The sequence below is a fragment of the Dipodomys merriami genome, unplaced genomic scaffold, assembly GCF_024711535.1.
Source record: "Dipodomys merriami isolate MVZ:Mamm:240054 unplaced genomic scaffold, mDipMer1.0.p SCAF_68, whole genome shotgun sequence".
In the NCBI taxonomy this organism is placed as follows: domain Eukaryota; kingdom Metazoa; phylum Chordata; class Mammalia; order Rodentia; family Heteromyidae; genus Dipodomys; species Dipodomys merriami.
Window position 1 is genome coordinate 816,519 of NW_027206268.1, and position 26,737 is coordinate 843,255.

The 26,737-nt window shown below is 53.4% G+C and overlaps 4 protein-coding genes across 7 annotated transcripts; 2 read left to right on the top strand and 2 right to left on the bottom strand.

The window, feature by feature from the left end:
- Nucleotides 1–440: 440 nt before the first annotated feature.
- Nucleotides 441–5,235, bottom strand: LOC138815956 (putative protein-lysine deacylase ABHD14B). 2 transcript variants are annotated; one of them, XM_070005369.1, is made up of 4 exons: nt 5,177–5,235; nt 4,041–4,284; nt 1,748–1,989; nt 441–1,438 (listed from the first exon to the last, which is right to left on the bottom strand). In XM_070005369.1, exons 2-4 carry the CDS (start codon nt 4,249–4,251, stop codon nt 1,259–1,261), a joined length of 633 nt encoding a protein of 210 aa, XP_069861470.1. In that variant the 5' UTR covers nt 4,252–4,284; nt 5,177–5,235; the 3' UTR covers nt 441–1,258. The 2 variants fall into 2 exon arrangements, with proteins under 2 accessions (XP_069861470.1, XP_069861471.1); XM_070005370.1 differs by having other exon boundaries at nt 4,041–4,302; nt 5,177–5,215.
- A 1,767-nt stretch (nt 5,236–7,002) lies between these two features.
- LOC138815955 (protein ABHD14A-like) lies at nt 7,003–11,810 on the top strand. The gene is made up of 5 exons (XM_070005368.1): nt 7,003–7,096; nt 8,422–8,621; nt 9,023–9,138; nt 10,547–10,782; nt 11,489–11,810. The coding sequence occupies exons 2-5, from the start codon at nt 8,428–8,430 to the stop codon at nt 11,669–11,671; spliced, it is 729 nt and encodes a 242-aa protein (XP_069861469.1). The 5' UTR covers nt 7,003–7,096; nt 8,422–8,427; the 3' UTR covers nt 11,672–11,810.
- A 1,907-nt stretch (nt 11,811–13,717) lies between these two features.
- Nucleotides 13,718–21,904, top strand: LOC138815954 (aminoacylase-1A). 3 transcript variants are annotated; one of them, XM_070005364.1, is made up of 16 exons: nt 13,723–13,795; nt 14,644–14,863; nt 14,935–15,043; nt 15,896–15,960; nt 16,040–16,144; nt 16,401–16,495; nt 17,126–17,202; nt 17,299–17,388; nt 17,476–17,532; nt 18,490–18,563; nt 18,653–18,702; nt 19,035–19,179; nt 19,510–19,578; nt 20,266–20,345; nt 20,438–20,498; nt 21,614–21,904. In XM_070005364.1, exons 3-16 carry the CDS (start codon nt 14,950–14,952, stop codon nt 21,776–21,778), a joined length of 1,227 nt encoding a protein of 408 aa, XP_069861465.1. In that variant the 5' UTR covers nt 13,723–13,795; nt 14,644–14,863; nt 14,935–14,949; the 3' UTR covers nt 21,779–21,904. The 3 variants fall into 3 exon arrangements, with proteins under 3 accessions (XP_069861467.1, XP_069861465.1, XP_069861468.1); XM_070005366.1 differs by lacking the exon at nt 14,644–14,863 and having other exon boundaries at nt 13,718–13,795; XM_070005367.1 differs by lacking the exons at nt 13,723–13,795; nt 14,644–14,863; nt 15,896–15,960 and having other exon boundaries at nt 14,956–15,043.
- Nucleotides 21,905–22,755: 851 nt separating this feature from the next.
- On the bottom strand, nt 22,756–26,494 carry LOC138815957 (large ribosomal subunit protein eL29-like). The gene is made up of 4 exons (XM_070005371.1): nt 26,431–26,494; nt 26,040–26,084; nt 25,329–25,393; nt 22,756–23,522 (listed from the first exon to the last, which is right to left on the bottom strand). The coding sequence occupies exons 2-4, from the start codon at nt 26,074–26,076 to the stop codon at nt 22,875–22,877; spliced, it is 750 nt and encodes a 249-aa protein (XP_069861472.1). The 5' UTR covers nt 26,077–26,084; nt 26,431–26,494; the 3' UTR covers nt 22,756–22,874.
- Between the last annotated feature and the right edge of the window lie 243 nt (nt 26,495–26,737).

Below are 26,737 nucleotides of genomic sequence, written 5' to 3' on the forward strand. Positions count from 1 at the left end.
ATGGGGCACCGCCAGGCCAGGCCTCCACGGGGAAGGGATGAGGGGGGAGGAGGGGCGGGGAGCTGAGCTGTTTCCAAGTCCTCTGCCCCTCCTCCCCCCCCTTTGTTCCCCCCTCTGTAATCGGCTCAGCCTGGTCCCCCTGACCTCCCCTCCCCCTCCCCCTGCCCTCCCCTTCCCTCCCCTCCCTCTTCTTCCAGCTGAGTCTCTTGGCACCTGAGCCTCTGTGTGTGGGGGTGGGAGGGGAACCCAATCTCTCTTTTCCCTCCATCTGGCCTGGTGGACAAAGGGCAGTTGGAGGAGGGGAGGGGGGGGAAACCATCTGGTCCTGCCAGGGTGGGGGAGGGGCCTCCCTCTCAGGCAGTCCCCAAGGGGCAGGGGGTGGGGAGGGGAGAGAAGAAGAGAGGGGAGGGGAGGGGCTCAGGACACAGCCACAGTTGGTGTGTAGGGGGGGGAGGGTGGCTTCACTTTATTTCCACTGATTTCCATAATCTGTTAATGTACACACACACACACATCCCTTCCATCACAACCACTACCAAAATCAAACCTCAGTAGGAAACAGGTTTATCTGAGAAAGATCCAAGACTTGGTAACCTAAGGGAAATAGGGGTACCCCCCACACACACACTCTACCCCCAGGAAGAGGAAAAGCAGAGATCTGAGAGACAGAGGTGTATGTGTATAGAGCTTGTCTGTCCTTCCCTTTAGGGCTGAGACCTGTTGCAAACTATGGGTGGGTGGGGCCTTGGTTGGCCACACCCCTTCAAAGTCTGACAAGGTAAAGGGTCAGGTTCTAGGAAATTTCCCCATTCCCCCCCCACACAACCTTCCTGGAAGGCTGGCTTATGCAAATGAGGCAAGCCCTTCTGTAAGGTACAGAGGATATACCTGTGTACCTCCCCAGGTGAGGGATGGGTATTTATCTATGGTCTACATAAGAGAGGAAGGCAGGGCAGAGAAGGAGAAAGCCAAGCAAGAAAGTGAATGGGAAAAACAATTCCTGAATTACCCTCCACCAGATGACTTCCTTGAGTTCCTGAGTATTGGTTTAGTTTCTTTTTTTCCACTTGATTTTTTTTTTTTTACCTCCTTTAGTCTCTGCAAGAGAAAGAAGCACCCAGAGACTAAGAACCCAGAGAGACACAGACAGATGCACCTGCTGCATGGACATGATTGAGCCAGAAGTAAAGGAATGAGAGAGAGAGAGAGAGAGAGCCCAAGGCAGGCTGGCAGCCCACCCCATCAGCAGGGCTGAGTCTCAAGCTAGTCCCTGCAGGAAATCCAGCAGCCCTTGATGCCACTGTTCAGGTTTGTCCAGGTAGCAGGGGTGCCCTGCTCCCTCCATCACCAACACCCTGTGGTTAGGCAGCTGCTTCAGGTGTTCAAAGCTGCTGGATCCCATCGGGTCCTGATCACCATATACAATCAGAGTCGGTGTCTAAGAGAAGGGAAAAGAAGGAAGATTCAGCAGGGATCCAGCCTCTTCAAGGCCGAGACAAGCCTTGGGGGGGGGGCACCCCAGGACACAGCTGGACACAGGGGCTTGCGGCACAGTAGTTTGCTAAGTGAACCAAAAGGCTGGGGGCGGGGGGGGGGTCAGTTCCTCCCAATAAAGTCACCCCCTTGGTTTCCCTGCCCCAAGATGTGAATGATGAAGACTCGGAGATCAAACCTTCCTTGCCACCGTTGCCGCCTTTCCCCTCCCCGCCCCCAAACAGGAACATCTCAGCTTTCTAACACAAGGTACCTTCACTCTGGCATAGTCAACAGCGCTGATCTTGTCTGTGCAGATAGGAGCCACCGGCACATAGCCCCGGATCTGGGAGCCAGGGGTGGTGAGGAAGGGCAGAGAGTACATGCCACTTAAAGAGGGGCTAATAACAACGGACGGGCCCAGTTCCAAGGCATCCACCACAGCCATCAGAAAGCTGCCAGGGGCCAGCTCCCCAATAGGGGCAGGAGCCGTTGCTTTCTTAGAACGCCCCAGACCTGCAAGAATATATGGGTATGGGAGAGATGAAAACAGGAGTCATGAGTGGGAAAACATGGAGTCTCTTCCTCCAGGAAGCCCTCTTAGATTAACCTCTCTGTGCTCAGCTTTCTTTCTTTTGTGGGACTTGAACTCAGGGCCTGGGCACTGTCTTTGCATGTTTTCACTCCAGGCTAATTAATGCTCTACCAGTTTGAGTCACAAGTCTGTGAGACTCTTATCTCTACTGAACCACCAGAAAACTGGAAGTGGTGCTGTGGTTCAAGTGGTAGAGTGCTTGCCTTGAGCTGAAGAGCTGTGGGACAGCGCCTAGGCCCAGAGTTCAAGACCCACACATGGAAGAAAAAAAAAAGGAATTAAAGAGCTTGTCATTTAGGACTATTGTAAAAACAAAGTTAACTGCTTACAAAGGGACTTGGCCCTGAATTGGCACAGGGTGTTGATCCCAGAGGACTGTGGCCAAGTTAGGGAGGGGAAGGGGAGGTGTGCTTAGCAATCCAACTTCCTCCTTACCTTAAACAACAACCTTAGCTCCCAACCTTTGCCCTGAGGTCCAGCCCATCCCACTGTGGGAACCAATCAGGCTAGGATGACAAGGCCTGTTCTTGAGGCCTGGCATCATAGCAGCCCTGGTATGATTTGGCCCAGGAGGGGATCAGATCAGCCATCAGCCAAATCACCCCTTCCACACTGGATACCAAGGGCTTTGGGCCTGGACGGATTGGGTTATAGATAGACAGTCAAGGCCTATGCATGTGAGACGCTGACTAGGAGCCAACCCCAAGGTGTCAGGAGACTGGAATCTCACCTCTCAGGCTTTCCAATAGATTGCCAATTGAATATGTTTCGGTCCAGTCAGCTGAGCAACCATTACTGCCTGCCATGTACTACCGTGTATATGGCATGTATCATGTAGGATGTGTATTACACAGCGTAGTCTCACACAAATAATCTCACTCCAGCTTCCCCAGGGCCAACCCCAAATGTGAATGTAGCACTTTCCCTTGTAGATAAGGAAACGGTGGCCAGGGGACAGTGGCTCACACCTGTCATCCTAGCTACTCAGGAGGCTGAGATCTAGAGGATCATGGTTCAAAGCCAGCCCGGGCAAGGAAAGTTCATGAGACTCTGATCTCCAGTGAGTCACCAGAAAACCAGAAGTAACACTGGTTCAAAGTGGTAGAGTGCTAGTCTTGAGCAAAAAGCAGCTCAGGGACAGTGCCCAGGCTCTGAATTCAAGCCCCAGGACCGACAAATAAATAAATAAATAAATGAAACAGAGGCTCAGAGACACAAGAGCTACCTTCCATACGCCAACAGTAGGAAGCAGAGCTTGCTCTGTGCACTGGTGGCCTGTCATCCTAGCTACTCAGGAGGCTGAGATTGGAGGATTGAAACCCAAAGCCAGAAAAGGCTGAGAGATTTTTATCTTTGGTTTGACCACCAAAAAAAAAACTCCCAAAAAACAAAAAACGCAAAATGTAGGTTTGGTTAAGTGGTAGAGCACCAGCCTTGAGGGGAAAAAGGGATAGCACCCAAGCCCTGAGTTCAAGCCCCCATAACAGCACAAGTAATAATAACAGTAAAACACTAATAATAATAGTAATAATAATAATAGCAAAGCCAGGTACCAGTGGCTCACACCTGTCATCCTAGCTACTCAGGAGATCTGAGGTTCACAGTTCAAACCCAGCCTGGGCAGGAAAGACCATGAGACTCTTCTCTCCAATAAAAACCATCAGAAAACCAGAAGTGGCGCTGTGGCTCAAGTGGTAGAGTGCTCACCTTGAGCTGAAGAGCTGTGGGATAGCGCCCAGGCCCAGAGTTCAAGACCCACCACTGACAATAATAATAATAATAGCAATAATAAGCTGAACAGTGTCCTACAGTGTCCTAGGCAGAGATCAGAGAAGCTCAAAGTTCTCTTGCAATAGTAGGCATCCAACTCTGCAGCTCAGGGCCTACGCCTGGCTTGGTCCTCCATTCTCCCAGCCCCCCCCGGCCCTGAGTCTGCAAACCCTGACCCAGTACCTGCCTTCGATTCACCTACCTGGCAGGTCAATCGCCACAGCCCGGTAGCCAGCCCCAGCCAGCTTGTGGAGAGTACCCAGGTTCTGCCAAGTCTCCGAGGAGAAACGAATACCATGCAATAGTAACACAGAGAAACGAGCAGCCTGTCCATTGCCCGGCCGGGCCTCTCGGTAAAACAGCGCCTGCTCCTGTACCTGGACGGTACCATCTCGCTGCTGTATGTGGGACATGCCCGCCGCAGCCTCTGTCCTTGATCGGAGAACCTGTAGTTCAAAGCCAGGCTGATGAGGGAAGGACCACGCTGAGTATATTGTTCTGATGGAGCCAAGAGGAGGAGCCAGGAGGCCTCTAGGGACCGTCTTTAGACACCTGTACCATGCAGGTGTTCTACCCGCCTCGGGCCGCTCAACTGAGTAACCTCCCCCTCAGCTTCCTCAATAGCACAATCAAGGAAGGATATAATTGTGAGTTGGAGAAAAGTGAACTCAAGAGGTGGGTCTCCCCTTCCAGCTGATCGGGCCCTGATCCTTTTCTAGAAAGGAGGCAATTCCATTGAATTAGTTCTGAGGCACTGGATAGGATTAAATGGGGCCACCAGCAAACAGGCCCACGCCTGTCATCCTAGCTATTCAGGAGGTTGAATCTGAGGATCACGGTTCAAAGGTGGCAGCCCCAGGCAGGAAAGTCCATGAAACTCTTATCTCCAGGGAGCCACCAGAAAGCTGCAAGTGGCGCTGTGGCTCAAGTGGTAGAGCGCTCGCCTTGAGCTGAAGAGCTGAGGGACAGCGCCCAGGCCCAGAGTTCAAGACCCACGACTGACAACAAACAAACCAACACCTCTGACACTATGCTTAGGATATAGTAAGTGCTCCATCATGGACTGTAATGTCTGGCCTATGGACCTCATCTAGCCCAATCAGGCTGGTCCAGGGTGGGCGGGAGGAAGCCCAAGCGTAGGGTTTTAAAGGGCCCACAGGCCCAAAGGTGGAAATCCAAGCAAACAGCAGGGCAGGCCAAGACCTCTGGGGATTCCAGCCTGCAAGAACACAAGAAGAAGGACAGCTCCAAGGGAAGGAAGGGGAAGCCCAGGGGGAAGGCGAGAGTGGGTCCTGATTGGAGAGAGGAAGAGATGATCAGGGGGTGCAAGGTGGGTACCTGTGGAGCGCAGAAAAGCAGGCGAAAGGCCGGTGTGGATGGGGCAGGAAGGGCAAGGAAGGAAGAGGTTGGTCCAGGGGGTGGGGTAAGGGGTGGGACAGGGGAGCCATGCGCCCGCGTGCGCCATCTTGTGGCATCAAGCTGCTACTGCATGCGTCCTCACCTCCAAACTTCTTAGAGCAGCCTCAGTTTCCCCAAGCCATTCTGTCTCACGTGACCCAAGAGCAGGAACTCTCAGTGACCAGCTCCCTCTGCTACGTCGTGGTCCGTCCCCAACTTTGAGTAGAAGAGTTCTTTGGGATCCAGATGTTCTCTTTTTTGGGGTGCACCTGGTATACTGTCATCATCAATCAGGTTAAGAGCGCAAGGCTAGCTGGGGCACTGGTGGCTCACACCTGTCATCCTAGCTACTCAAGAGGCTGAGATCTGAGGATCACGGTTCAAAGCCAGCCCAGGCAGGAAAGTCCACTCAGAAAACCAGAAGTGGCGCTGAGGTTCAAGTGGTAGAGCACTAGCCTTCAGGTGAAGAGCTGAGGAACAGCACTCAGGCCCAGAGTTCAAGGCCAATGACCAACCCCCCAAAAAAATGCAAAGCTCAGTGTCTCGCACCTGTAATCCTATTCAGGAGGTTAAGAACTGAGGAGCATGGTTCGAAGCCAGCCCCAGCAGGATAAGCTGTGAGACTCTAACTTCCGATTCATCATGTAAAAGCTAGAAGTGGAACTGTGGTTCAAGTGGGTAGAGCAATAATAGCTTTGAGCACCAAAGCTCAGGGAAAGCGCCCAGGTGCTAAGTTCAAACCCCAAGACTAGCACCAAATTAAAAAAATATATATAAAAGAGTACAAGGCTCAGCCAAAGTCCAGCCAAAGATGCTGAGCCTGTTTTTCTGCTGGTAGGATTGCCAACTTCTGCAAAAGAGGTGAGCTGGGTGGGCTATTCACTGCTGAGCCTGGAGGTACAGCCCTGAGTCTAGACACACCAGAATTTGGTACCCACCTCAGTTCTGACTCTGTGTGTGTGTGTGTGTGTGTGTGTGTGTGTGTGTCTGACTGTAGAGTGTAGATCCAACACTTAATATTTAGCCTTCACACAGTTTCTGAGTCTTTTTTTTTTTTTTTTTGGTTGGTCATGGGGCTTGAACACAGGGCCTGGGCGCTGTCCCTCAGCTCTTCAAGCTCAAGGTGAGCGCTCTACCACTTGAGCCACAGCGCCACTTCTGGTTTTCTGGTCCTTTATTGGAGATGAGAGGCTCATGGTCTTTCCTGCCCAGGCTGGTTTTGAACCGTGACCCTCAGATCTCAGCCTCCTGAGTAGCTGGGATGACAGGTGTGAGTCACCTGTGCCCGGCTAAGTTCTGAGTCTTGGACGACTACCCTAAGTGCTGTGATGATCCAATGAACCGAGAGTTTTCCTGTATTTCACAGAAAATAGAGGCCTGATGTCAGTGGCTCACACCTGTCATCCTAGCAACGCAGGAGGCTGAGATCTGAGGATCTCTGTTTGAAGCTCAGCCTGGGTAGGAAAGTCTATGAGATTCTTACCTCCAGTGAACCACCCAAAAGACACACACATAGGAATCTGGATGATTCTTTTGCCAGCTATTGGGCCAAAAACAATCTGAAAACAAAACAAAACAAAAGTTGTGGATGCAGCAGGAGAGATCACGATGCTCTTTTGGGGGGAGCCTCCCCTGGGCCCCCCTCCTGTGTGGGCATTGTTTAGTAACCCAGCCACTAGGCGGGCAGAGGACTGCGCAGGCGCAATTCATTCCCCGCCCACTCCCTCCCCACACACACCTAGCAGCCAATCAGAACCCTGATGCTGCTCTGAGGGCCCGCAGGACTCAGCTGGGCAGGGCCCAGGCCTGTCCCGAGGTAGCCAGCCTGAGCACCCCACACCCCCACACCCCCATCGGCTGGTGAGTACCCCCAGAAAGAGGACCTGCAGGTTGCGTGGAGGACGGGCCATCCTGTAGCTGGCCTGGAGCAGGGGCAGGAAGAGTCTGTGTTTATGTGTGTGCTTGTGTCTTGGTGGTGTGTATGTGTGTGTGTGTAAGACTGGGTCTTGATTGTGCAGATCAGGCTGGTGAATCAGCCCTCCCAGCCCTTACCCGTGTCCCTTACCCATGTGTGTTTGTTTCTAAACATTTATTCGGGGCGGGGGGCAGTATTTTCCTTTATCTGTCCACTGGTGTCAGTGTCTGTCTGTCTGCAGTGCCTGTCTGTGTACGCGCATGTGCACGTGTGTGTATGTATATTTCTGAAGGTTTCATCTATCTTCTGTATGTTTCTTATGTGTGTCACTGTATGCGCATGTGCGTGCACACCTAGTAGTGACTGGGGCTTGGACTCAGGGCCTTGCACGCTTGTACCCACTCTTAGCTTTTTTGTTTTTTTGCCAGTCCTGGGCGCTGTCCCTGAGCTGCTTTTGCTCAAGGCTAGCACTCTACCACTTGAGCCACAGTGCCATTTCCAGCCTTTTCTGTGTATGTGGTACTGAGGACTCGAACCCAGGGCTTCATGCATGCTAGGCGAGCACTCTACCACTGAACCACAGATCCAGCCTCACTCCTGGCTTTTTTTTTTGTAAACTCAGGCTGGCATTTCTATCCTTTGAGCTACATTACCACTTTTGGCTTTTTTACTGATCACTTGCAGATATGAGTGTCTTTGACTTTTCTTCCTGGGCTTGGCTTGTTTAAAACTGCCCATCTTCAGATCTCAGCCTCCAGAGTAGCTAAAATTACAGGTATAAGCCCAGCTGTTCACTGTTCTTTCGAGGCTCCTGAGTCCTGGATATGGAGCCTACTGTCATAAATGCTTCACGAGCAAAAGTGCCCCAGTTTAGGTGGCCCAGTGATAATGGCAAAGATGACTCTTTGCCCAGATCTGGGTGCTAGTGGCTCTCGCCTGTCAGCCTAGCTACTCAGGAGGCTGAGATGTGAGGATCGCAGTTCAAAGCCAGCTCGGGCAGAAAAGTCTGTGACACTCCTATCTCCAAGAAACAAGCTGGAAGTGGAGCTGTGGCTAGCTTTGAGCAAAAAAAAAAAAGCTCAGAGACATCATCCAGGTCCTGAGTTCAAGCCCCAGGATTGGCATGTGCGCGCACACACACACACACACACACACACACACACACACACACACACACACACACACACGTCTTTGTCCAAAGCAATGGTAGGAGCCACAGCTCTGGCCGGCTTCAGCTTCTTCGTCTCTCTTCCTCCTGACTATGTTGTAGGCTTCCATGAGCCGGTACCAGGCGGCAGTGCTGGGCCTTGGCCTGCTCTTCTTGCTGCTACTGTATGTGGGATTGTCGAGACCCCCTGAACAGGCTTCCTGGCTCTGGAGAGACCCCAATGTCACAATCCTGGCTGGCGTCACCCCAGGCAGCTCTCCTATCTTTTACCGAGAAGTGCTTCCTCTCCACCACGCACGCAGGTGGGTGCTGATCTAAGTAAGGGTCTAGTGAAGGCACCCCAGTCTGATTTGGGGGTGGGAGGAGACCCTGGAAGGACAGTGGAGAAGCCTAGAAAGAAAGGAAAAGGGAAGCCGGGCGCTGGTGGCTCACGCCTGTCATCCTGGCTACTCAGGAGGCTGAGATCTGAGGATCGCGGTTCAAAGCCAGCCCTGGCAGGAAAGTCTATGAGACTCTGATCTCCAATGAACCACCCGAAGTGGCGCCGTGGCTCAAGTGGTAGAGCGCTTGCCTTGAGCTGAAGAGCTCTGGGATAGCACCCAGGCTCAGAGTTCAAGTCCCACGATGGACAAAAATTGAAGGAAGGAAGAAATGGGGAGCCTTTGTAGGTCCCACACCCCACGTTTTCCCCTTATCCCCATAGGTCGGAGGTGGTTTTGCTCCATGGAAAGGCCTTCAGCTCCCACACGTGGGAGAGGCTCGGGACCCTGAAGCTTTTGTCCCAGCGGGGCTACAGGACCATAGCCCTTGACCTTCCAGGTGAGTACCCTATCCCTGTGGCTAGGAGATCAGGCTGCTTCAGGAACTTTCCAGAAGGAGGACATTGGAAGAGGAGGGAAACCCTAAGGTTTGATAGTAAGATGTATACTGGTGTTTCACAGCACAAGATGGTACCATGGAAAAGGTCTTGTATTCTATTTGAGTGTGTGTGTGTGTGTGTGTGTGTGTGTGTGTGTGTGTGTGTGTGTTGGTTCTGGGGTTGGAACTCAGGGCCTAGGCTTTCGCTTAGCTTTGTTGTATAAGGCTGGCACTCTACCACTTGAGCCACACTTCTGGCTTTTTGGCAATTGGACGTAAGAGTCTCACCTGGACTTTACTGCTGGGGATGGATTTGAACTGTGATCCTCTGATCTCCGCCTCCTGGGTTGCTAGGATTACAGGTGTGAACCACTTGCTACCTGGCAGCTTCCCCCCCCCCCCTTCCCCATTGGTTACTTTGGAAGTGGAATCTAATGAGGTGGTTTTTTTGTTTTGTTTTTTGTTTGTTTGTTTATCAGTCGTGGGGCTTGAACTCTGGGCCTGGGCACTGTCCCTCAGTTCTTCAGCTCAACGTGAGCGCTCTACCACTGAGCCACAGCGCCACTTCTGGCTTTTTTTGAGTAGCTTTATTGGGGATAAGAGTGGCAGTTTCCTGCTTGAACTAGCTTTGAACTGTGATCCTCAGATCTCAGCCTCCTGTGTAGCTAGGATTATAGGCATAAGCCACTGGCTCCCAGCTTAAGAGTAAATGAATTAATATATACTACCTTACCTTCCATAAAGAGGGTATAGATTTATCCTTCCGTGACTGATGTATGAAAGGGTCTATTTTCCCACATCTTCTAACATTGGGAATCTTTTTTTTTAATATTATCCCCTCCCCCCCAAAAAAAGTTTCTGGGCTGGGAATGTGGCCCAGTAGTAGAGTGCTTACCTAGCATATATGAAGCCCTGGGTTCAATTCCTCAGTACCATAGACACAGAGAAAGCTGGAAGTGGCGCTGTGGCTCAAGTGGTAGAGTAGAGCAAAAGAAGCTCAGGGAAAGCTGGGCGTTGGTGGTTCATGCCTATAATCCTAGCTACTCAGGAGGCTGAGATCTGAGAATCGCAGTTCAAAGCCAGCCAGGTTAGGAAAAATCTGTGAGACTCTTTTCTCCAATAAACCACCAGAAAACCGGAAGTGGCGCTGTGGCTCAAGTGGTAGAGCGCTCGCCTTGAGCTGAAGAGCTGAGGGACAGTGCCCAGGTCCTGAGTTCAAGCCCCAGGACTGGCAAAAAAAATAAATAAAAGTGTTTCTGGGAGATTTGGGGGTCTCATATGCCATGTGGCATTGCTCCCCGCCGCGGTAGTGATCAGGAAGTGCTGGGCATTTCCTAACTCCTCTGTGGGCATCTGCTTTTCCTGCCAGGCTTTGGGAACTCTGCAGCTTCCAGGGAGGCCAGCACCGAGGCCGGGCGGGCGAGGTTGCTAGAGCGTGTGCTGCGGGACCTCAAGGTGCACAACGCGGTGCTGGTGAGCCCCTCGCTGAGCGGCCTCTACGCCCTGCCGTTCCTCATGCAAGGCCATCTCCAGCTACGAGGATTCGTGCCCATTGCACCCACCTCCACCCAGAACTACTCCCAGGAACAATTCTGGGCTGTGAAGGTACTAGAACCTTCACCCTGGTATGCACCATGGTGGGGGTGGGGGTGAAGGGTGGATTTAAGTCTTCCATGGAGGGGGGGACAAGGCTCTTGGATGAAAGAGATGGGGTGAGCCAGGAGCTAGTGGCTTCTGCCTGTCATCCTAGCTATTCAGGAGGCTGAGATGGGAGGATCACACGGTTCAAAGCCAGCCCGGGTGGGAAAGTCTGAGACTCTTTTTATTTGTTTTTGTCGGCCGTGGGGCTTGAACTCTGGGCCTGGGCGCTGTCCCTCAGCTCTTCAGGTCAAGGTGAGAGCGCTCTACCACTTGAGCCACAGCGCCACTTCCAGATTTCTGAATAGTTTATTGGAGATAAGAGTCTCATGGAGTTTCCTGCCCGGGCTGGCTTTGAACCATGGTCCTCTGATCTCAGTCTCCTGAGTAGCTAGGATGACAAGTGTGAGCTACCGGCACACGGCTTCCTTGAGACTCTTATCTCCGATGAACCACCAGAAAACCAGAAGTGGTGCTGTGGCTCAAGTGGTAGAGTGCTCGCTTTGAGCTGAAGAGCTCAGGGACAGCGCCCAGCCCTGCGTTCAAGCCCCAGGAACCAACAGTAAAAAATAAGGAGATGGGGGATTGGGGAAAGGCTCCCTACAGACTTAGCTTGGGGGTCAGGTGATCATCAGACCTTCCCCTAAATCATGACCTTTACTTTGTCCTACAGACTCCAACCCTCATTCTGTACGGGGAACTGGACCATATCCTGGCCCCTGAGTCTCTGCAGCAGCTCCGCCACCTGCCCAACCACTCCGTGGTAAAGCTGCCTAACGCAGGCCACGCCTGCTACCTCCACAGGCCGAGAGACTTCCATCTTGTCCTCCTTGACTTCCTGGACCATTTGCCTTGAACGGATGACCCGGTTCTCATCCAGGGAGACAGTCCTGAGCCTCCAAGGACCGAGGGCTGAAGGGCTCAGACTCAGTCCGGACTTGTTCATGTCATTTCCCGGTCCCAATAAAGGAAAGCTTATTTGTCTCACCTGGAAAGTTGGCAGGGGTCGTTTCCTTGTGTGTTTTGGGAAAGGTGGGGATGGAAGCAAAGTCTGGGATTGGAGGAGGTGCTCCAGGAAGCTGCAAGTCTAAGAATACGCCTCGTTCTTTCTGATCGTCTCCGTGCCTCCATTTTCTTCTCTGTCAAATGGGCATGATGGGCTGGGCAGTGAAGGTTTACAGCTGTTGCATGGCCAGGGGCCTGGTGTGGGGGGGTCTGAGAAGCTGAATGGAGTGGGTAAGCAATGAAGATCGTTGTGGGATGCTGCTGGTTAAGGCCTGTCAGCTACTCGAGGCTGAGATCTGAGGATCAGAATTTGAAGTCTGTCCAAGCAGAAAAAAAATGCTGGAGATGCTTATCTCCAGTTAACCAGAAAAAAAAAAAAAAAAAGGCAGAAATGGAACTATGGCTCAAGGGATAGAGTACCACACCAGTCTTGAGGGAAAAAAAAAAAAAAAAAAACGAAGCAAGAACATGAGACCCTTAGTTCAGGGCAGTCCTGGAACAAAAATAGAAGCTCAAATGTGTATTTGTGGCTAGTTTTGTCCTCTGTTCCAAGGACTGAGCTAGCCTGGGCAGTGACAGGGCTCACAGACTTCAACCCCTAGCAACAAGAAGGCAGGTTAGGAGTGTGAAGGAGGGGTCTGACACTCCGCATTCCTGGGGTCGAAGTCCCTGACCGATCATTCATTTCTAATGAGAGAGCAACTCAGCAGGGTGTTTCCCCATCCCCACATTTACATGCTTGGCTCTGTGTGTGTGTGTGTGTGTGTGTGTGTGTGTGTGTGTGTGTACTGGGAGCTTCCACTCTCTTCTTGGTTGTATCACTCAGACTGTGCAGGAGGCTGAAATCTGAGGATCACAGTGGAAAGCCAGGCCTGACACGAACTGTCTTTGAGGACTCTTAGCTCCTATGAACCATCAAAAAACTGGAAGTGGAGCTATGGTTCAAGGGGTAGAGTGCTAGTCTTGAGTCAAAAATAAAATAAAGGGATACAAACAAAAAGGTGCAATGCCTGTGAGCATCTGATCGTGTACAATAATATCTATTGAAATTAACTCTAGGGAAAAAAAATTAACAACAGCAGCTAAAAGGTCAGGGACAATGCCTGGGCTTTGAGTTCACGCCCAGGACCTCACAAAAGAAAGAAAGGAAAGAAAGAGAAAGGAAGAAAGAAAGAAAGAAAAAAGAAAGGATAGAAAAATCCAAGGCAGGTGCTGGTGGCTCAAACCTATTATGCTAGCTACTCAGGAGGCTGAGATCTGAGCATCATGGTTCAAAGCCAGCCTGGCCAGGAAAGTCTGTGAATAAAGCAGGAAGTGGCGCCGTGGCTCAAATGGTAGAGAAGATCAAGAAATAAAACCCACAGCAACTGTTGCCACTTTGAACCACAGGGCACGCCCCTTTCCCTCTCGCCCTATCAGGAAGCTGGAGGAGAAAGGTGGAGTCGTTTGAGGGCGGGACTATCCTGAGCTCACGGTTCACTACCTCGGACAGGAGCGCGGGGCGTGGCCTGCGGGGAGGTTCTATGGGCGTGGCCCGCGGGGAGGTTCTGTGGGCGTGGCCTGCGGGGAGGTTCTGTGGGCGTGGCCCGCGGGGAGGTTCTATGGGCGTGGCCTGCAGCGGCTCTCTGGGAGTGGCCCGCGGGGGTCCGTAGGCGTGGCCTCGCAGGAAGGGGCGTGGCCATCCCTGAGCTCGTCCCTTTCGGGGGCGGGATCCCGGATCGCGGGTTGCAGTGATCCAGTGGAGGCCTCGCGCCAGGGGCGGGCGGAGACGTCGGCGCGCGGACAGGCGGGCGGGGGAAGGCGGGGGACGGGCGGGGACGGCCCTCTTCGGTCCCCGCCCAGCGGCTGGGGCCACGTGGTGGGGCCGATCGCCGCTGATTTGAGCTTTAGACCTCGGTGGACCCGGAGTTCAGGCCACAGTCCGGGGCGGGCGGGCGTCGGAAGGCCAGCGCGGGTCGGGGCCGCGAGACGCCAGGTGAGGGGTCTCCGGGGAGGACGGGGGATTCTGGGGGGGTTGACTGCGGGGGGAGGGGGACTGGGGAGGAAGGGGGGGAGGACGGGGGAGGACGGGGGAAGGACTGAGGGTCCTGGGGAGGACTGGGGGGACTGGGGAGGACGGGGGGGGAGTCTGGGGGCCTGGGGAGGACTGGGGGGCTGGGGAGGACTGGGGGGCTGGGGAGGACCGGGAGAGGAGGATCTGGGGGGTTGGGGGCCTGGGGAGTACTGGGGAGGGTCTTGGGGTCCTGGGGAGGACTGGGGAGGGTCTTGGGGTCCTGGGGAGGACTGGGAGAGCGGGATCTGGGGGGAGGGGGTTAACATTGAAAGCCAGGCAGTGGGAGGAACGGTTTGCAGAGAGTGGGGAGTCAGTACCGGGATTCAAACCAGGCTCACCCCCACATCTCTCAGGGTCTCAGCTTGCCTCTCTCTAAAACGGGTATTTGGCAGTAGGACCTTCTGCTGGGCCCCCGCGTGGGGGCGCAGGGGGCTCACGCCTGGAATCTTAGCTATTCTGGAGGCTGAGATCTGAGGATCGAGGGTTGGAAACCAGCCCAGGCAGGAAAGACTATGAGACTCTTATCTCCAATGAATTACTAAAGACACAACAAGACAAAAAGAACCCCAACAATCTGGAAGCAGATCTGTGGCTCAAGTGGTTCACTGCCAGCTTTGAGCAAGGGGGGAGACCTCATGGACTTTGAGATCAAGTCCAAACAAAATTTAATAATAAGTGGAACACTTTACTCGTGTTGAAAGTGGCCGGACACGAATAGAAGCTTCAAAGCCTGGTGCCGGTGGCTCACACCTGTCATCCTAACTACTCAGGAGGCTGAGATCTGAGGATCACAGTACCAAGCCAGCCTGGGCAGGAAAGTCCTTGAGACACTTATCTCCAATGAACCACCAGAAAACCAGAAGTGGCATTGTGGCTCAAGTGGTAGAGCGCTCGTCTTGAGCTGAAGAGCTCAGGGACAGCACCTAGGCCCAGAGTTCAAGCCTCACCCATGACCAGAAGAAAAAAAGAATAGAGGCTTCAAAACCCGGGGTCCTTGTCTTAACAGCAGGTGTGGGGGGGGTCTTCCTGGTCATTACTTATTCCCCACCCTCATCCCCCAGCTCATCTCCAGCACAATGGCCAACCAAGGTCCTGAGGGCGAGCACCCATCTGTGACGCTCTTCCGCCAGTATCTGCGCATCTGCACTGTCCAGCCCAAGCCGGATTATGGTGAGAAGGCTGGGCTGCAGAGACCCGGATGGGCCTTTGACATCCAGCTGTACTCTACCTTTGCTTCCCTTCCCTCCCTCCCCCAGTGGCTCAGCCACATCTGTAGCCATTTACTGAGTCAAAGACAGCCCTTAGGGGCAGTGGATGAGCATTATAGAGGCTGTGATGGAGACAAATGGTTTATACCCCACAACTAGTTAAAAGATCACCTTACCCCTCGGGGTAGGAGTGGCATAAAGGTACTGGGGTAGTTACTGAGACACCCCTCCACACACACACACACACACACACACACACACACACACACTCACACACCCAGCCAGGAGTGTACAAAGGCCATAGTTCTTAAGGAACCTAGATTAACGACTGGGAATTGTATACGTGCTCTAAATCCCTGCTGTGAGATTTAGCAACTTCTTCTTATCTTGGGGTTCTCATTCTCACACACACACCCCAATTTGAGGAAGATAATAATAACCAGCCGCACACAGGTGGGTCATGCCTATAATCCTAACTACTCAGGAGACTGACAGCTGGAAGATCTCAGTTCCAAGTTAGCCCGGGCAGAAAAGTCCAAGAGACTCCATCTCTACATAGCAAAAAAAAAAAGCCAGACTAGCAGCATGGTTCAAGTAGTCAAGCACCAGCAAGCTGTACTTTCTCCAGCGGGTCACTGATGCCCCAAATAGCTTGTTCCTTGGTGACAGCAATACCAAATGTCTCTGAAGGAATGTCACCTTGTACTGGGGGGAGGGGGTGGGCAACACCTCATTTCTTTGGGCTGTGGGAGTCATGGGTAGACAGAAGCAGTCCCCTCTCCCCCAAAAGCCCTCTGTACCCCCACCCCCCCAGGGGCTGCTGTGGCCTTCCTTGAGGATAGAGCCCACCAGCTGGGACTGAGCTGTCAGAAAGTGGAGGTGAGCCTGGCACCCCACATGGAGAAGGGGCTGGTGCTTACCCAGCCCTGACCAGCAACCTTCCTGATGCTCTCTCTAGGTAGCCCCGGGCTATGTGGTCACAGTGCTTACCTGGGTGGGCACCAACCCCGCCTTACCTTCCATTTTGCTTAACTCCCACACGGATGTGGTCCCCGTCTTCAAGGTAGGTACAAGGGGGGGCGGGGCTTGTGCCAACCTGGAGAAGAGAGAGAGCTTATTATGTAGATTACAGGATGGATTTCCCATCCCACGTGCATGCTGGTCCCATCTCTACCCATTCCTCCACTCCAGCAGGTGTGCTGGGTGCCAGGGTTCGGGGTGGAGATCGAGGTGGGGGAAGGGTGCTCTCTGGTCCCCCTCACGACCCCGCCCATCACCCCGACTCCGCAGTGTCCCCCTCTTTCCATCCCCACCCTCAGGAACACTGGAGTCACGACCCCTTCGAAGCCTTCAAGGATTCTAAGGGCTACATCTATGCCAGGGGTTCCCAGGACATGAAGTGCGTCAGTATCCAGTGAGTGGGCCTCCATCCCCGCAGCCCAAGGACCCCACGGACTCCCCTGGAATGTAGGGACATGACTGGAGACCCTGGAGGCCAAGGAAAAGCTTGTTTTTATTTTTGTCGGTCGTGGGGCTTGAACTCTGGGCCTGGGCGCTGTCCCTCAGCTCTTCAGCTCAAGGCGAGCACTCTACCACTTGAGCCACTGCGCCACTTGTGGCTTTGGCTGTGTCTGTGGTGCTGAGGAATCGAACCCAGGGCTTCATGCGTGCTAGGCAAGCACTCTACCACTGGGCCACCTTCCCAGCTCTTTCTTTTTCTTTTTTCCTTAAAGCTAGAACTCTACCACTTGAAACACAGCTCTAATCTTAGCTGTTTTTTTTGGTGGTGCACTGGAAATACGAGTCTCACCGACTTTTCCTGCCCGGGACTGGCTTCCAACCACGATCCTCAAATCTCCACTTCCTGACTAGCTGGGACTACAGGCGTGAGCCACCAGCACCCAGCTCAGGATCTTAACTCTTGCTATTGGGCAGGAATGACTACCATATCCATTGCATAGAGGGGGAGACTGAGACCCAGAGAGAGGAGCAGGGACTTTTCTAGAACCAGCCTGAGCAAGCTCTGGCTTCTGGTCTCCTACAGGTACCTGGAGGCTGTAAGGAGACTGAAGACTGAGGGCCGCCACTTCCCTAGAACCATCCATATGACCTTTGTGCCTGGTAGGGGTGTCGCGGGCAGGGGCATCTTCGGGAAGGGGGAGGGTTTGCGGGGAGACAGCCCCAAGCGGTCATCTCCCCTCCCTGCCCCTTTTACAGACGAGGAGGTCGGAGGACACAAGGGCATGGAGCTGTTCGTGCATCGGCCTGAGTTCCAGGCGCTGAGGGCGGGCTTTGCCTTGGATGAGGGTAAGCTGGTTGGTTGGAGCCCGGGTCAGGGTGGCTTGTTGATAGCAGTTGGATCATTCCATCCCATCAACCTCCTTTCTCCATCAGGCCTGGCCAACCCCACCGATGCCTTCACTGTGTTTTACAGTGAACGGAGCCCTTGGTGTGAGTATAAACTTGGAGGATGGGATCATGACAAATAGGAGACTAGACCAGAGGAGGACGGGGATTAAAGCAAGATTTGAACCCAGAGCTCTACCTTCCTTTCCTACATAGACGTGTGTGTGTGTGTGTGTGTGTGTGTGTGTGTGTGTGTGTGTGTGTGTGTGTGTGTGTGTGTGTGTGTGTGTGTGTGTGTGTGTGTGTGTGTGTGTGTGTGTGTGTCCCTGAGCTGCTTTGTGCTCAAGGTGAGTGCTCTACCACTTGAGCCACAGCACCACTTCCAGCTTTTTCTGAGTAGTTTGTTGGAAGTAAGAGCCTCATGGACTTTGCTGCCCAGGCTGGCCTTGAACCGTGATCCTCAGATCTCAGCCTCCTGAGTAGCTAGGATGACAGGCGTGAGCCACCAACACCTGGCTTGTGTGTATTACTTTTTAACCATGTTTTTTTTTTTTTTGGTTTTGGTACTGGAGATCAAACCTAGGACTTTGAACTTGCTAAGCAAGAGTTTTGCCGCTGAGCTACATCCCAGCCCTGTGTTCTTGTTCTTTTTTTTTTTTTCTTTTAATGCCAGTTTTGTAGTTTGAACTCAGTACCTTGGTTGGCATTGTCCAAGACAGGTGCTTTACTACTTGAACCACCGCTCTGCTTCTGGGGTTTTTTTTGGCTGATTATGGGGCTTGAACTCTGGGTCTGGGCACTGTCCATGAGCTCTTCAGCTCAAGGAGAATGCTTTACCACTTGAACCACAGTGCCATTTTCCAGTTTTTCTGGTGGTTCATTGGAGATCAGAGTCTCATGGACTTTCCTGCCCGGGCTGGCCTTGAACCATGATCCTCAGATCTCAGCCTCCTGAGTAGCTGGGATTTCTTCCAGAGCTGGGAAGGAAGGGGACTTCTGGGTGCCCCAGGTTGCTTGTCTGTGCAGCCCTCCTCTCCCCTCACATCGCCCCAATCTCTCCAGGGGTGCGGGTCACCAGCACAGGGAGACCAGGCCATGGATCCCGCTTCATGGAGGACACAGCAGCGGAGAAATTGGTGGGTGGGGAATGTGGGGGTACCCCAGAGGACGGGGTGCTCAGGAGGCCCTGGGCCTCGCTTACATCTTCCCCTCACACCCCTTCTAGCACAAGGTTGTGAGTTCTTTCCTGGCATTCCGGGAGAAGGAAAGGCAGCGGTAAGACGGCACCCCCAAGAAGGGGCTGGGGGTGGGGGTGGGGGCTGTGGAAGCTGAACTTCCTTATTTTTGCTGGTCGTGGGGCTTGAACTCTGGGCCTGGGCGCTGTCCCTCAGCTCTTCAGCTCAAGGTGAGCGCTCTACCACTTGAGCCACAGCGCCACTTCTGGTTTTCTGGTGATTCATTGGAAATCAGTCTCCCGGACTTTCCTGCCCGGGCTGGCCTTGAACCATGATCCTCAGATCTCAGCCTCCTGAGTAGCTAGGATCCCAGGCGTGAGTCACCGGTGCCCAGCTGAACCTCCTTCTTTTATCCGCTGCTCCCCACTGCAGGCTGCAGTCCAACCCTCACCTGAAAGAGGGGGCAGTGACTTGCGTGAACCTGACTAAGCTGGAGGGGGGCGTGGCCTATAACGTGGTACCTGCCACCATGAGCGCCTGCTTCGACATCCGTGTGGCTCCGGATGTGGACCTCAAGGTACCACTTCCAGCTGGGGTTGAGGGGGGCAGGAAGGAGCAGTCTGGGGCCTGGGGCCTGTCTTGCTCTAAGGGTTCCAGGAAAGCCTGGGGAGGGGCAGGCTTATCTCTTTTTGTTGTTGGTCCTGGTAAGATTTGAACTCAGAGCCCGGGCACTGTCCCTGCGCTCTTCAGCTCAAGGCTAGCGCTCTACTACTTGAGCCACAGGGCCACTTCTGGCTTTTTCTGCTTCTGTGGTGCTGAAGAATCGAACCCAGGGCCTCATGCATCCAAGGCAAGCGCTCTACCACTGAGCCACCTTCCCAGCCTCTTAACTCATCTCTTTTTTTAGGCTTTTGAGAAGCAGCTACAGAGCTGGTGCCAGGAGGCTGGTGAGGGGGTCACGTTCGAGTTTTCCCAGGTATGGACTTGGACCTCTGATGGCCAGAGGTGTGACATGTTGGGAGTGTTTGGTGTATCTGCATTACATCCAGGTTTTCTTTAGCTTTGATAGACATTAGATGCAACCAATCAATGGTCATTAGCTGTGGAGACCAGGAGGATGCTGGGGAATGAATGCAGTTAAGGAGTAAAAGTAGGCTCAGGACCCACCTGCATGCACCCTAGAGCATGAAGTGGAGAGACATATTAAATATTGAGATAATTACTCTTTTTTTTTTTTTTGCCGGTCTTGGGGCTTGAACTCAGGGCCTGGGAACTGTCCCTGAGCTGCTTTCTCCCTATCGAGTTCAGGCTGATTTCTCAATTCTGCTGGGTGTTTCCTGAAGGCTGGAATTACAGGAGGGAACCACCATACCTAGCTCTGTGATATTACTCAGATATGAGTTATACACACAGGAAAGAATGGGTCTTTGTAATGTGAGCACATGTAATCAGGTAATCCCACTACCTATCTAAGAGGCCTGAGGAGCAATCTTAAAGCAAGGGCGCTTGGGGTAGGAGGGAAATAGGTCGGTGGGCTTGTAGGTGCCCTGGCTACCTGGATGTCTGATGGAGGGGTGAGTGAAGGTGGGGTGGGTGGGGTATGAGAAATACAGGACAAAAGAACCCCTTGTGTCCTGAGCCTGTCATTCTTTGCCTCCCCCAGAAATGGACCCAACCCCAAATGACACCCACTGATAGCACAGACCCCTGGTGGGCAGCCTTCAGTGGGGTCTTCAAGGACATGTGAGTGTGGACAGCCCTTCTCCGGTAGCCCAGCGCCCCCCCCCCCCCCTTTGCTCTCCCCTCTTCACTAACTGCTTCTGATTCCCCTGCAGGAATCTCACTTTGGAGCCCGAGATCTTTCCAGCTGCCACTGACAGCCGCTACATCCGGGCGGTGAGCTGTGGGCGGGGCGGTGGGTGGGCTTTTCTCAGCTGTCACTTTTTTTTTGTTGGTCCTGGGGCTTGAACTCTGGGCCTGGGCTCTGTCCCTGAGCTCCTTAGCTCAAGGCTAGTGCTCTGCCATTTGAGCCATAGCGCCACTTCCTCTTTTTGTGGTGATTAGAGATAAAAGTCTCAAACTTTGCTGCCCAGGCTGGCTTTGAACTTTGATCCTCAGATCTCAGCCTCCTGTGTAGCTAGGAAGACAGGTGTGAGCCACCAGCACCAGCTCGTTTGTTTCTGCTGGTTAATTGAACAGAAGAATCTCTTGGGGCTGGGAAGGGGGCTCAGTGGTAAGAGTGCTTGCCTTGCATGTATGAGGCCCTGGGTTCGATTCCTCAGCACCACATAAGCAGAAAAAGCCAGAAGTGGCAGTGTGGCTCAAGTGGTAGAGCACTCGCCTTGAGCTGAAGAGCTGAGGAGCAGCGCCCAGGCCCAGAGTTCAGGCCTCATGACCAACAACAACAAAACACCTCTTGAGCAGAGCACTGGTGGTTCACACCTGTCATCCTAGCTACTCAGGAGGCTGAGATCTGAGGATCTGTTTGAAGTCAACCCAGGTAGGAAAGTTCATGAGATTCTTCTAATGAACTACTCAGAAAAGGCTGGAAATGGCACAGTGGCCTAAGTGGTAGAGTGCTAGTCAAGCAAAAGCAGGAGCAGCACCCAGGCCCTGATTTCAAGCCCCAGGACAGGCAGAGAGAACAGAATAGAGCCAGGCGCTGGTGGCTCACGCCTGTCATCCTAGCTACTCAGAAGGCTGAGATCTGAGGATCACAGTTCAAAGCCAGCCCGTGAGACCCTTCCATCTCCAATAAACAACTAGACAACTGGAAGTGGTGCTGTGGCTCAAATGCTACAGCGCTCGCCTTGAGTTGAAGAGCACAGGGAGAGCACCCAGGCCCAGAGTTCAAGCCCCACAGCCGACAGAAAGATTGATTAGTTAAAAAAAAAAAAAAAGCCTGGGCTGGTTTGGAACTGCAGTCCTCAGATCTCCGCCTCCCGAGTAGCAAAGGATGACAGGCGTGAGCGCCGACGCCCGGCTTGGTGGCAGCTTTTCTGTCTTTGCAGGTGGGGATCCCAGCTCTGGGCTTCTCCCCCATGAACCACACCCCTGTGCTACTGCATGACCACGATGAACGCCTCCACGAAGCCGTGTTCCTCCGCGGGATTGACATCTACACACGCCTGCTGCCTGCCCTGGCCAGCGTGCCTGCCCTGCCCAACAGCAGCTGAGCCGCAGGCTCCCTCCCTGCGCCCCTGGAGCTTCCCATGCAGCCGGCACGGCCGGCGGTGCCGGTGTCTCCTCTTCCCTCTGCCCACTAATAAAGCCTGTGAGGGAAGGGATACTTCAGCGTTCCCATTAACTACAGACACCGAGGGCAGGGGGCATGCATGGCTCAAGTGGTAGAGAACCTGCTTGCTAGCAAGTTCAAAGCCCTGTGTTCAAAACCCCAGTATTTCAAATTCAACACACACACACACATAGCCAGGTACCGGTGGCTCACACCTGTCCGGATAGTTACTCAGGAGGCTGAGATCTGAGGATCGCGGTTCAAAACCAGCCCAGGCAGGAAGTCCCGTGAGACTCTCATCTCCAATGAACTCCCAGAAAACCGGAAGTTGGGCGCTGTAGGCTCAAGTGGTACAGCACTAGCTTTAAGCTTAAGAGCTGAGGGACAGTGCCCAGGCCCAGAGTTCAAGCCCTAAGACAGGGGAAAAAAAAATCAAAACCAAACCAGCCGATTAAGCGCCTTGGGGATCCTGGGTCAAACTCAGAAGGCTCTGAGATGCAATCATTTGCTTTAAGAGCAGAGGCCTAACAGTTGGGCTGTAGTTGTGTCAGCCCTCCACGGGTTCCGGGCTGATGTGTTAAAAAGTGTTACAACCATCCTCGTTCTGACCACTTTTACCCAGCAAGTGGCTCACCATGCATTGGAAATTACAGGCACAGGCATAAAGGAGTCAGGCTGGTAGCTGATGCCTGAAATCCCAGTTACTCAGGAGGCTGAGATCCGAGAGCGGCTGCCTGAAGCCAGCCTGGGCAGGAAAGCCGGGGAAAAGTCAGGGAGACTCATCTCCAGTGAACCACCAGAAAACCGGAAGTGATGCTGGGTGGCTCAAAGTGCTAAGAGCGCTAGCCTTGAGCAAGAGCTCCACTTGCCAGGTTGTGACGGACGCCCCACCCTAGGCATGGGACAACAGACATGGGCCACCAGAGCCTGCTTCAGGTTTATTGGTAGAAACGACAGAGGCCACCGGCCCACCCTGAAGATGGCGGCCAGGGAGCCACAGCAGTCCATCCGTGCTCAGGCTGGCAGACAAGAGGTCTTCATTGTGGGGCCTTCCCGGGGCCCTGGGCTCCTTTGGAGGCTGGAGCCTGGGCACCCTTGGGAGCTGCAGCCTGGGCACTTTTGGGGGCTGGAGCCTGGGCACCCTTGGGGGCTGGAGCCTGGGCACCCTTGGGGGCTGGAGCCTGGGCACCCTTAGGGGCTGCGGCCTGGGCACCCTTAGGGGCTGCGGCCTGGGCCTGAGCTGTAGTAGTGGCTGCAGCCTGGGCCTTGGTTTGTGCCTTGGCCTTGGCCTGTGCCTTGGCCTGCAACTTGGCCTTCGCTTTGGCTTTGGCCTTGGCCTTGGCCTCGGCCTGGGCCTTAGCCTTGGCCTCGGCCTTAGCCTGAGGCTGGGCCTGGGCCTGCGCCTGCGCCCTGGCCTTTGGGGTGGTGAGCCTGCGCCCCTTGGCAATGTAGGCCCGAATGCGCTTGCCCAGCTTGGGGTGGGCGATGTAGGCGAGTCGCTGGAGCTTGCGGGTGGCCTGCTCGGGGAGCTTGCGTTTGTTGTTCACTGCTTTGGGTTTTACCAGGGTCTTGATGGCCTCGGCCCGCGCGCTCATGGCCTTGGCGTTGTTCGCCTGCATCTTCTTAAAGCCCTTCTTGTTGTGCTTCTTGGCAAAACGCATGTTCCTCAGGAACTTGGGGTCCACCTGGAGAGCAGGAAGGGATTAAGTGACGAGCAAAAAGGCTCCTGAAGCCATCACTTCCCCCTAAGTCACGGGCATTCTACCAACAGCAGAGCCGGGTGCTGGTGGCTCACACCTATAATCCTAGCTACTTGCAAGGTTGAGATCTGGGGATCGAGGTTTGAAGCCAGCCTGAGCAGAAGTCTCCATGAGACTCTATCTCCAATTAACCACTCAAACCCAGAAATGGGTAGAGTGCCAGCTTGGAGCACCAAGAGGCTCAGGGAATCACACACCCAGGCCTGAGTTCAAGCCCCACAACTGGTCAAAATATAAAGCCAGGCATTCGGGTGGTGGTTCACGCCTGTCATCCTAGCTACTCAGGAGGCTGAGATCTGAGGATCACGATTCAAAGCCAGCCGGGGCAGGAACGTCTGTGAGACTCATCTCCAATGAATCACCAGAAAACCAAAAGTGGCACTGTGGCTCAAGTGTTAGAGTGCTCACATTGAGCTGAAGAGCTGAGGGACAGCGCCCAGGGTTCAAGCCAGCAGCCAATGGCTAATGTCCATAATCCTAGCTACTCAGGAGGCTGAGATCTGAGGATCATAGTTCAAAGCCAGCCAGGGCAGTAAACTCTTGAGACTCAGATCGCCAATAAACTACTCAAAAGCCAGAGGTGGCACTGTGGTTTAAGTGGTAGAGGGCTTGTCTTGAGCAGAAAAAAAAAGAGGAAGAGTACAAAGCTGAATTCAAGCCCCTAGTACCAGCACAAACAAAACAGCACACGATCTTACATCTAACTGTCCAACCCTGGAAAATTATTTCCAGAGACACACCAGCATGAACCCCAATAAGCCAACATTCCACTTGGCTAAGTGGGGTACTGACCACTTTCAGAGTCTCTGGCTCTGGTAGGGTTGCATGTGAATGTCCTATAGCAAGTCAGCTGAATAGTTTGTACTCTGAAATCTTTCAGGGCTGACATCTGAGGATTGCAGCTTGAAGCCAGCCCAGGGCAGGGAAGTCTGTGAGACTCTTATCTCCAATGAGCCACCAGAAAGCTGCAAGCAGAAGAGTAGCCCAGGTGGTAGAGTGCACTAGCACTGAGCAAAAAAAGCTCAAGGACAGCACCCAGGCCCTGAGTTCGAGGCCCAGGACTGACAAAACAAAATAAACCCCAAACCCAAGCAACTATGCTTTCCCTGTGGGGCTCTGGCAAAGCAAGGAAGGTGGTAATCTGGTCATACCACAGGTTGGGGGGGGGGGGGGAAGCCAAGGAAAACTGCTATGAGTTTGCAGCATGGAGCAAGAAAACCATAGGCTTTGGGAGACCAAATTAAGTCATGAAGTAGTTAACAGCATTCAAGCAGACTGGAGGGGAGGGAGAGGAAGACGATGACACAGAAGATTCTGGATAGGAAGAAGTGACATTGAGCAAGATGCGTTACCTCCATAATCTAACTTTTGAGTCAAAAGTCCTTTGTACAGCAATTAGAAAAAAGAAACTCACTGATAGTACTCAAACCCCCAGGTTCAAACCCGAGGACACTAAAAAATAAAATTAAAATTAGACAACACACCTTAGACCAAAGATCTTTTTTTTTTTTTGGTCGTGGGGCCTGAATTCTGGGGCCTGGGTGCTGTCCCTCAGCTCAAGGCGAGCGCTCTACCACTGGAGCCACAGCGCCATTTCTGGCTTTTTCTGCTTATGTGGTGCTGAGGAATCGAACCCAGTGCCTCATGCACGCAAGGCAAGTGCTCTACCACTGAGCCACCTTCCCAGCCCCAACCCAAGGATCATTTTTATGGTTTGGCCAGCACACTTACCCCCTTCAGCGATTCGTATCTTTGTGATCTGGGTTTCTTGATACCATTTCTGTGCCATTTCCGGGCTGTGGAAAGGGAAAACAGGAATTAACTTATTGAAGAAAACAAAACCCACAAGTAACTACATCCTCTAATAAGAACCCCATGCGCGCCCAGGTAAATAAACCATTTACATCCCAGCCTGGCTGCCTGGAAGCTGAGAAACATCGAAGGCAAAAACACTGTGAGCTTCTTAATTAGATCCTCATCCCCTCCCCACCCCCCATTACAGCTTCAAGACAATGGCCAAAAAGAAAATGGCCAAGCTGAGTCGCCTAGGGCTCATACCTATAAACCCTAGCTACTAAAGAGGCTTGAGAACTGAGGATCAGAGGTTCGAAGCCAGCCTGGATTGGGGAGGGGGGGTAATTCTACCGAAACTCTTATTTCCAATCAACCAGCCCCCATGCCCCCGCCCCCAAAAGAAGCCGGAAGTGGAGCTGTAGGGTTGTGGGTAGACGGCTAGCCTGGAGCCAAAAGAAAATTCAGGGACGGCATATTCAGGCCCTGAGTTCAAGCCCCAGGACTGGGGGGGTCTAAGAAAGAAAAAGCAATAGGAGGGGAATGTGTCCACTCTGCTCTCTAGTACGATGCTCATCACTCAATCCTCTCCAGGCAGAGGGGTGCAAGGTGGACCCTAAAAACAGACAGACACACAGACACACAACTTACACTGGTTGTGCGTGGTGTGGTTCTTGGACTTAGCCATGTCTGAACCTGCAAGACAAGAAGTGTAAGATGAGGGTTGAGGAGTGCTGGAAAGGCCCGGGCTACCTCTGATGACACCCCAACCCTCAGCCCCCCCCAGATCCGGTGGTTATCCAGGCCAGAGGCCTAAATACACAGATGTGCCAGCTGCACCGGCCATCTCTGCCCAGGCAATGACTGAACGAACGACACCCCCCCCCATCCCCGTCACGTCTGGCTTCCGCAGCCCCCCCAACTCCCCACAGCCCCACAGCCGGCTGCTCTGTCTTCCCCGAGGCCGCAGGCCCACGCTTCGTGTCCCGCCACAGCCCACGGGGGGAGGATGGCATCGGATACCACGCGCGCAAACACTCACCGCCACCCCGCGGGAGCCGACGCGCCTGGAGCCGGAAAAGGAAGGGCAAGGCTGCAGTGCAGCATGGGAAATACGGTCGATGACACCGGAAGGTGCAACTGGAAAAGGCTTCCCTCAGTACCACGAAGAAAGGTTCCTAGGCCTCGAAGGGCGCCAGGGGTGGGCTGGCTAATTGAAGGTAAGAGTCTCATAGACTTTCCTATCTGGGTTGGCTTTGAACCTTTGATCCTCACAGATCTCAGCCTCTCGCATAGCTAGGATGACAGATAGGAGCCACCAGTACCAGGCTTCTGGGTTGCTTTTGTTT